Source organism: Bombina bombina, chromosome 11 (genome assembly GCF_027579735.1).
Source record: "Bombina bombina isolate aBomBom1 chromosome 11, aBomBom1.pri, whole genome shotgun sequence".
NCBI lineage: Eukaryota > Metazoa > Chordata > Amphibia > Anura > Bombinatoridae > Bombina > Bombina bombina.
In genome coordinates this window covers 63,211,469-63,223,892 of record NC_069509.1, presented here as the reverse complement: position 1 = coordinate 63,223,892, position 12,424 = coordinate 63,211,469, and the positions used below count along the sequence as shown (strand labels likewise).

General features: G+C 36.2%; 1 protein-coding gene across 1 annotated transcript in view; it reads left to right on the top strand.

Moving 5' to 3' along the window:
• LOC128642092 (uncharacterized) overlaps positions 1-12,424 on the top strand; it is a 75,895-nt gene that overhangs the window by 3,773 nt on the left and 59,698 nt on the right. Inside the window, exons 4-7 of the mRNA XM_053694752.1 lie at positions 937-993; positions 10,043-10,064; positions 10,286-10,316; positions 11,463-11,547. Of these exons, the coding sequence (XP_053550727.1) occupies positions 937-993; positions 10,043-10,064; positions 10,286-10,316; positions 11,463-11,547 (195 nt within the window). The remainder of the gene's footprint in view (positions 1-936; positions 994-10,042; positions 10,065-10,285; positions 10,317-11,462; positions 11,548-12,424) is intronic.

Below are 12,424 nucleotides of genomic sequence, written 5' to 3'. Positions count from 1 at the left end.
TGATGAAAATTGCATACAACATGAAAAAATAAATACATTTGAGTTTCATATCCCTTTAAGATTGTCTTAGTAATGTTTATTGTATAGTCTTACATAATGTCTCATTGTCTTTATATATATATATGAAAACAATTTACCTAAAAAAACACAGTCTGTCATTTATATTTATTAAAATGTTTTTCGGCACAATAATATATTTTTAATGCCATTCTGCACATTTTCTACAAATTCAGTTATTTATGTTCATTCAAAAATGAGGTTCATTCCTGCCTTAGGCGCAACTTTAAAGTAATGTTGGAAGAATCTGTTCTGCCCTCTCCAAAAATGTTTTTTTTTTTAATACTTTAAACTAATGAAGACATTGTCATTGTACCGAGGAAATAAAACATCCACTAATAACCAGAGACATCTAAAGGGACACTGAACCCAATTTTTTTTCTTTTGTGACTCAAATAGAGCATGCAATTTTAAGCAACTTTCTAATTTACTCCTATTATCACATTTTCTTCATTCTCATGGTATCTTTATTTGAAATGCAAAAATGTAAGTTTAGAGGCCGGCTCATTTTTGGTGAACAACCTGGGTTGTTCTTACTGATTGGTGGATAAATTCATCCACCAATGAGCAAGTGTTTTCCAGGGTTCTGAACCAAACAAATAGCTTAGATGCCTTCTTTTGCAAATAAAGATAGCAAGAGAACGAAGAAAAATTGATAATAGGAGTAAATTAGAAAGTTGCTTAAAATTGCCTGCTCTATCTGAATCATGAAAGAAAAAAATTGAGTTCAGTGTCCCTTTAATCATATGACATTTGTAATGTTAAATGGTTTCAGACTAAAAGGGATATTCAGTGAATACAATTTATTGAATTTCAATAGATTTTTTTAATTTTTATTAACTATATTTTACTACATCCATGTTTTATTTTGCTTTATAGACATTATTTGAAACTACTACAACAACATCAGCAACTTCTAGGAACACTCCAAATGTTGTAAGTTAAAATATTATTTTATTAAAATGACATAAAAAGCCCCCAAAAATTCTTCTCTGATTCAGACAGAAACAATTTTCCAATTCACTCTTTGTTCTCATGATGTTTTTTATTGAAGAGATACCTAGGTAGGTAGAGTGCACATGGCCATCTAGTTGCTCTTGCAGATGTCTAACATTCTTGCAAAACTGCTAACATATAGTGCTGCAGACACGTGCACACTCCTGAGCTTACTTTCCTATTTTTCAACAAGGGATACCAAGAGAATGAAGAACATTTGATAATAGAAGTAAATCGGATAGTTGTTTAAATGAATTTATGCTTTATATGAATCATGAGAGAACAAATCTCCATAGACTTTAATAAAGATATTTGTTGTAAGCACCAGTTTACACAAGTCAAATTCTATGCACAATACTTACTTGTTCACCCTTTAGCAGCAAACGGTCAAGAGAGCACTGTGCATAAATACTTGTAGAGATGTAGCTATAAAAATGTCAACACACACACATACATACATACACATACATACACACACACACACACATACATACACACACACATACATACACACGCATACATACATACACACACACATACATACATACACATACATACACACACACACACACATACATACACACACACATACATACATACACATACATACACACACACATACATACACACGCATACACATACATACACACACACACACATACACACACACACATACATACATACAAATATATACACATGCATACACACACATACATACACACGCATACACATACATACACACACATACACATACATACACACACACATACATACACACGCATACACAAACATACACATACATACCCACGCATACACATACATACACACACACATACATACACACACACACACATACATACACACGCATACACATACATACACATGCATACACACACATACATACCCACGCATACACATAAATACACATACATACACACGCATACACATACATACACACGCATACACATACATACAAACATGCATACACATACATACACACACACATACATTCACACGCTTACACATACATAAACACGCATACACATACACATGCATACATACACACGCATACACATACGTACCCACGCATACACATAAATACACATACATACACACGCATACACATACATACCCACACATACACATGCTTACACATACATACACATGCATAAACATACATACACACGCATACACATATTTACACATACATACACATTCATAAACATACATACACACGCATACACATACATACACATATATACACATACATTAACATACATGCACACGCATACACATACATACACACGCTTACACATACATACACACGCATACACATGCATACATACACACGCATACACATACGTACCCACGCATACACATAAATACACATACATACACACGCATACACATACATACCCACACATACACATGCTTACACATACATACACATGCATAAACATACATACACACGCATACACATATTTACACATACATACACATTCATAAACATACATACACACGCATACACATACATACACATATATACACATACATAAACATACATACACATGCATACACATACATACACATGCTTACACATACATACACATGCATAAACATAAATACACACGCATACACATACATAAACATACATACACACGCATACACATACATACACACGCATACACATACATACACATGCATACACATACACATAGCACTCACTAAAACACACGCATACATACATACACATACATAGCACTCACTAAAACACACGCACACATACATATACACACATAGCACTCCCTAAAACACACACACACACATACATATACACACATAGCACTCACTAAAACACACATACATATACACACATAGCACTCCCTAAAACACACACACACATACATACACACACATAGCACTCACTAAAACACACTCACACACATGTACACATACATACACACACATAGCACTCACTAAAACACACGCACACATACATACACATACATAGCACTCACAAAAATGCACACATACATAGACACACATAGCACTCACAAAAATGCACACATACCTAAACACAAATAGCACTCACTAAAACACACGCACACATACATATAACACACATAGCACTCACTAAAACACACACACGCATACATAAACACACATAGCACTCACTAAAACACACTCACACATGCACACATACATATACACACATAGCACTCACTAAAACACATGCATGCACACATACATACATAAACACACATAGCACTCACTAAAACACACGCACACATACATATACACACATACATATACACACATAGCACTCACTAAAACACACGTACACATACACATACACACATAGCACTCACTAAAACACACGCACACATACATATACATACATAGCACTCACTAAAACACACGCACACATACATATACACACATAGCACTCCCTAAAACACACACACACATACATATACACACATAGCACTCACTAAAACACATACATATACACACATAGCACTCCCTAAAACACACACACACATACATACACACACATAGCACTCACTAAAACACACTCACACACATGTACACATACATACACACACATAGCACTCACTAAAACACACGCACACATACATACACATACATAGCACTCACAAAAATGCACACATACATAAACACACATAGCACTCACAAAAATGCACACATACCTAAACACAAATAGCACTCACTAAAACACACGCACACATACATATAACACACATAGCACTCACTAAAACACACTCACACATGCACACATACATATACACACATAGCACTCACTAAAACACATGCATGCACACATACATACATAAACACACATAGCACTCACTAAAACACACGCACACATACATATACACACATACATATACACACATAGCACTCACTAAAACACACGTACACATACACATACACACATAGCACTCACAAAAATGCACACATACATAAACACACATAGCACTCACTAAAACACACGCACACATACATATACACACATAGCACTCACTAAAACACACGCACACATACATATACACAAATAGCACTCACTAAAACACGCACACATACATAAACACACATAGCACTCACTAAAACACACGCACACATATACATATACACACATAGCACTCACAAAAATGCACACATACATAAACACACATAGCACTCACTAAAACACACGCACACATACATATACACACATAGCACTCACTAAAACACACACACACATAGCACTCACTAAAACACACGCACACACATAAATATACACACATAGCACTCACTAAAGCACACATGTACACATACATATACACACATAGCACTCACTAAAACACACGCACACATAGATATACACACATAGCACTCACTAAAACACATGCACACACGCACACATACATAAACACACATAGCACTCATTAAAACACACGCACACATACATATACACACATAGCACTCACTAAAACACACGCACACATACATATACATACATAGCACTCACTAAAACACATGTACACATACATATACACACATAGCACTCACTAAAACACACGCACAAACGCACACATACATATACATACATAGCACTCACTAAAACACATGTACACATACATATACACACATAGCACTCACTAAAACACACGCACAAACGCACACATACATATACACACATAGCACTCACTAAAACACATGCACACGCACACATACATATACACACATAGCACTCATTAAAACACACGCACACATACATATACACACATAGCACTCCCTAAAACACACACACACATACATATACACACATAGCACTCACTAAAACACATACATATACACACATAGCACTCCCTAAAACACACACACACATACATACACACACATAGCACTCACTAAAACACACTCACACACATGTACACATACATACACACACATAGCACTCACTAAAACACACGCACACATACATACACATACATAGCACTCACAAAAATGCACACATACATAAACACACATAGCACTCACAAAAATGCACACATACCTAAACACAAATAGCACTCACTAAAACACACGCACACATACATATAACACACATAGCACTCACTAAAACACACTCACACATGCACACATACATATACACACATAGCACTCACTAAAACACATGCATGCACACATACATACATAAACACACATAGCACTCACTAAAACACACGTACACATACATATACACACATACATATACACACATAGCACTCACTAAAACACACGTACACATACACATACACACATAGCACTCACAAAAATGCACACATACATAAACACACATAGCACTCACTAAAACACACGCACACATACATATACACACATAGCACTCACTAAAACACACGCACACATACATATACACAAATAGCACTCACTAAAACACGCACACATACATAAACACACATAGCACTCACTAAAACACACGCACACATATACATATACACACATAGCACTCACAAAAATGCACACATACATAAACACACATAGCACTCACTAAAACACACGCACACATACATATACACACATAGCACTCACTAAAACACACACACACATAGCACTCACTAAAACACACGCACACACATAAATATACACACATAGCACTCACTAAAGCACACATGTACACATACATATACACACATAGCACTCACTAAAACACACGCACACATAGATATACACACATAGCACTCACTAAAACACATGCACACACGCACACATACATAAACACACATAGCACTCATTAAAACACACGCACACATACATATACACACATAGCACTCACTAAAACACACGCACACATACATATACATACATAGCACTCACTAAAACACATGTACACATACATATACACACATAGCACTCACTAAAACACACGCACAAACGCACACATACATATACATACATAGCACTCACTAAAACACATGTACACATACATATACACACATAGCACTCACTAAAACACACGCACAAACGCACACATACATATACACACATAGCACTCACTAAAACACATGCACACGCACACATACATATACACACATAGCACTCATTAAAACACACGCACACATACATATACACACATAGCACTCACTAAAACACACGCACACACACACACATACATATACATACATAGCACTCACTAAAACACATGCACACATACATATACACACATAGCACTCACTAAAACACACGTACACACATATACACACATAGCACTCACTAAAACACAAGTACACACATACATATACACCCATAGCACTCACTAAAACGCTTGTACACACATACATAAACACACATAGCACTCACTAAAACACACGTACACACATAAAAATACACACATAGCACTCACTAAAACACATGCACACATGTACACATACATACACACACATAGCACTCACTAAAACACATGCACACATGTACACATACATACACACACATAGCACTCACAAAAATGCACACATCCATAAACACACATAGCACTCACTAAAACACATGCACACATGTACACATACATACACACACATAGCACTCACAGAAATGCACACATACATAAACACACATAGCACTCACTAAACACATGCACACATGCATACACACACATAGCACTCACTAAAACACACGCACACATACATACACACACATAGCACTCACTAAAACACATGCACACATACATATACACACATAGCACTCACTAAAACACACGCACACATACATATACACACATAGCACTCACAAAAATGCACACATACATATACACACATAGCACTCACTAAAACACACGCACACATACATATACACACATAGCACTCACAAAAATGCACACATACATATACACACATAGCACTCACAAAAATGCACACATACATACACACACATAGCACTCACTAAAACACACGCACACATACATACACACTCATAGCACTCACTAAAACACACACACACACATACATACACACACATAGCACTCACTAAAACACATGCACACATACATATACACACTTAGCACTCACTAAAACACACGCACACATGCACACATACATATACACACATAGCACTCACTAAAACACACGCACACATGTACACATACATATACACACATAGCACTCACTAAAACACACGCACACATGCACACATACATATACACACTTAGCACTCACTAAAACACACGCACACATGCACACATACATATACACACATAGCACTCACTAAAACACACGCACACATGTACACATACATATACACACATAGCACTCACTAAAACACACGCACACATGCACACATACATATACACACATAGCACTCAGAAGAATGAACACATACATAAACACACATAGCACTCACTAAAACACAAGCACACATACATATGCACACATAGCACTCACTAAAACACACGCAGACATACATATACATACATAGCACTCACTAAAACACACGCACACATGCACACATACACACATAGCACTCAGAAGAATGAACACATACATAAACACACATAGCACTCACTAAAACACATGCACACATGCACACATACATATACACACATAGCACTCAGAAGAATGAACACATACATAAACACACATAGCACTCACTAAAACACACGCACACATGTTCACATACATATACACACATAGCACTCACTAAAACACACGCACACATACATATACATACATAGCACTCACTAAAACACACGCACACATGCACACATACACACATAGCACTCAGAAGAATGAACACATACATATACACACATAGCACTCACTAAAACACACGCACACATGCACACATACATATACACACATAGCACTCAGAAGAATGAACACATACATAAACACACATAGCACTCACTAAAACACACGCACACATGCACACATACATATACACACATAGCACTCAGAAGAATGAACACATACATAAACACACATAGCACTCACTAAAACACACGCACACATGTTCACATACATATACACACATAGCACTCACTAAAACACACGCACACATACATATACATACATAGCACTCACTAAAACACACGCACACATACATATACACACATAGCACTCACTAAAACACACGCACACATACACACATACATATACATACATAGCACTCACTAAAACACATGCACACATACATATACACACATATGACTCACTAAAACACACGCACACATACATATACACACATAGCACTCACTAAAACACACGCACACATGTTCACATACATATACACACATAGCACTCACTAAAACACACGCACACATACATATACATACATAGCACTCACTAAAACACACGCACACATGCACACATACACACATAGCACTCAGAAGAATGAACACATACATATACACACATAGCACTCACTAAAACACACGCACACATGCACACATACATATACACACATAGCACTCAGAAGAATGAACACATACATAAACACACATAGCACTCACTAAAACACACGCACACATGCACACATACATATACACACATAGCACTCAGAAGAATGAACACATACATAAACACACATAGCACTCACTAAAACACACGCACACATGTTCACATACATATACACACATAGCACTCACTAAAACACACGCACACATACATATACATACATAGCACTCACTAAAACACACGCACACATGCACACATAGCACTCAGAAGAATGAACACATACATATACACACATAGCACTCACTAAAACACACACACACATGCACACATACATATACACACATAGCACTCAGAAGAATGAACACATACATAAACACACATAGCACTCACTAAAACACACGCACACATGCACACATACATATACACACATAGCAATCAGAAGAATGAACACATACATAAACACACATAGCACTCACTAAAACACACGCACACCAACATAAACACACATAGCACTCACTAAAACACACGCACACATGCACACATACATAAACACACATAGCACTCACTAAAACACACGCACACATGTTCACATACATATACACACATAGCACTCACTAAAACACACGCACACATACATATACATACATAGCACTCACTAAAACACACGCACACATACATATACACACATAGCACTCACTAAAACACACGCACACATACACACATACATATACATACATAGCACTCACTAAAACACATGCACACATACATATACACACATATGACTCACTAAAACACACGCACACATACATATACACACATAGCACTCACTAAAACACACGCACACATGTTCACATACATATACACACATAGCACTCACTAAAACACACGCACACACGCACACATGTTCACATACATACACACTGTTAGATTTGGAAATGATGCATTCATCTAAAAAATGTTTGTTTTTTTATTACATACATAAACGAATAGTTATCATGGAAATGTTTGTCACTGCAAATGATTTAAAAATACAAACTGATTCACAATATTATTTCTGGTCATAGAGGCCGAATTATCAAGGGCTGAATGGCCCCTGATCCCAATGTTTCTGCACGAGCCTTCAGGCTCGCCGGAAACAGCAGTTAAGAAGCAGTGGTCTTAACACAGCTGCTCCTTAACTGGCCCACTGCCTCCAGGCTGCGGACATCAATCCGCCCTATCCTTTACGATCGGGCTGATTGACACCCCCTGCTAGCAGTCGATTGGCCGCAAATCTGCAGGGGGCGGCATTTTGCGAGCAGTTCACAAGAACTGCTTATGCAATGTTAAATGCCGACAGCGTGTGCTGTCGGCATTCAGCAATGTCTGTCGGACATGATCGGCTGAGCAGATCATGTCGGACAGACCGTTAATAAATCGGCCCCATAGTCTGCATATCCTCATATTGCAACCATAAAACAATTACAACATTGTTTTTAAATAAGTAAAATACATAGATTATTGAGATGTATCTAACAATATTTTCCTTTACGTTGCAGGGAGGTTCTTTAGAATTCAATGGTAAGTATTCTAATAAAACTGTTTAAATGTTTATCAAAATAAGAAAGATTAACAGCATTGGAAACAAAATATATTGCAATAAAATGTAAGGCTAAATATTATTCTTGAAAATGTTGATTTTAACATTATAGAAAAATCAGTGGGCTATGTTACTAAAAAAAAAAAACTGACGTAATTCTATCTATTGGTCTAACCTCATTGTATTTTTTTTAAATCTACAGTGGCACAATACTGCTCAGTAGTACTTGGAATGTAAGTACCAATTTAAAAAACAACTTTTTTTTACTTTAATAACCTTCAGCATATAATTCACAGCTCATTGTGGCTGAAATGTATCAAACTGTGAATCAGTTACATTTCTGAGAGGAGAATTTTGTCACATCAACCTTTAGTACAGATTTTATAAAATAGGCAAATTTATTCACAACATGTGGGGTGAATTATCAAATAAAGTCCCATATTATTCCAGAATGATATTAGTGACTTCAAATACCTAGAATAAATTATTTCTAATAAGCAGCTATCTTAAACATTTGCGCATTTCTTAGCTATAAAGCAAATGATTGCATTGAAAACAAAACTAGGAAGCGTTAAAATTTTATTATAACAAAAAACAACGTATTTTGTGCATGATTAATTAAAACAACACAAAAGATAAAAACAGCATATTCAAATAAAACAATATACCCAGTAAGGTAGACAAACAGTATTAATTGAACATATAACATTTAATTACAAATTTGATATGTGCACTTAGAGAATTATGTGTGGATAAGTAATTAAAGGGATTGTCTAGTCAACATTAAACTTTCATGATTCAGATAGAGTAGGGTCAGCAACCTTAGCACCCCAGATGTTTTAGAACTACATTTCCCATGATGCTCAGACATACTTTAAGATGGCTGAGTATCATAGGAAATGTAGTTCCGAAAAATCTGGGGTGCCAAGGCTGCTGGCCTCTGAGTTAGTGCATGCAATTTTCTAATTTACTCCAATTATCAATTTTTCTTCGTTTTCTTGGTATCTTTATTTGAAAAAGCAAGAATGTAAGCTTAGGAGATGGCCCCTTTTCGGTTCAGCACCTGGGTAGTGCTTGCTGATTGGTGGCTACATTTAGACCCCAATCAGCAAGTGCTACCCAGGTGCTGAACCAAAAATGGGCTAGCTTCTATGCTTACATTCAAATAAAGATACCAAGAGAACAAAGCAAATTTGATAATAAAAGTAAATTGGAAAGTTGTTTAAAATTACATGCTCTATCTGAATCATAAAAGTTTATTTTGTACTTTACTGTCTCTTTAAATTTGGTCTTACTGTTTCACGTTTAACTCTTTGCAAAAGTACATGAAGGCAATGTTACAATAAGTTACTTTTTGTCTTGAAACTTTTTTTTTTTAGCTCTGAACTGGACAACATTTTGGCAAGCGGTTTGACAGACGCAAATGCTTGTGCTCACTCCCTCCAGCAATATGCCTGTGCTGATGTAAGTTAAATACCAGGTTAAAAAAACCCAGTGAACAGATATATTTACATCACCATGCAATTTTTTTTTTACTATATAATAGAGCTATTCAAATCATATTCATCTTTATAATACGACAATATGCATACATACTGTATATACATAGCAAATAATACATATATATATATATATATATATATATATATATAGCAAATAATATATATATATATATATATAAACAAATGGCTTGCACTCACTGGACTTTTAAGATACGTGCCTTTATTTGTGACGTTTCGGGGACCGTATCCCCTTCCTCAGACAAGGAAACACAGTGAAATGCATTAATTTATAGAAACAAACAACCAATGAAACAAAAACCCCACCCCCCACATCAATAAAACTGCCAAGTGGTTGTCATCTACAAGTTACCTAAAGCATATAAAGAAATATATACACCCCTAATGCGGTAGTTTACAGGCTGGTACATCTGTACCAAAATCACATCTAGTCTAGTAGCACCTATTTAAGCTTTAAATTGGTGCTACTAGATGTGATTTTGGTACAGATGTACCAGCCTGTAAACTACCGCATTAGGGGTGTATATATTTCTTTATATGCTTTAGGTAACTTGTAGATTATTGTTGTCCACAATAAGTGCCCTAGGTTTTTAACCTCTTTAGTTTGGTGTCACTTAGTTTTTATGCTCTCCTATTGGGTGAGCTTGATGGGTGTGTACTAGACTGTTTAGTATGGTTACTATGACAACCACTTGGCGGTTTTTTTTATGTGGGGGTGGGATTTTTGTTTCATTGGTTGTTTGTTTCTATAAATTAATGCATCTCTCTGTGTTTCCTTGTCTGAGGAAGGGGATAGGGTCCCCGAAACATCACAAATAAAG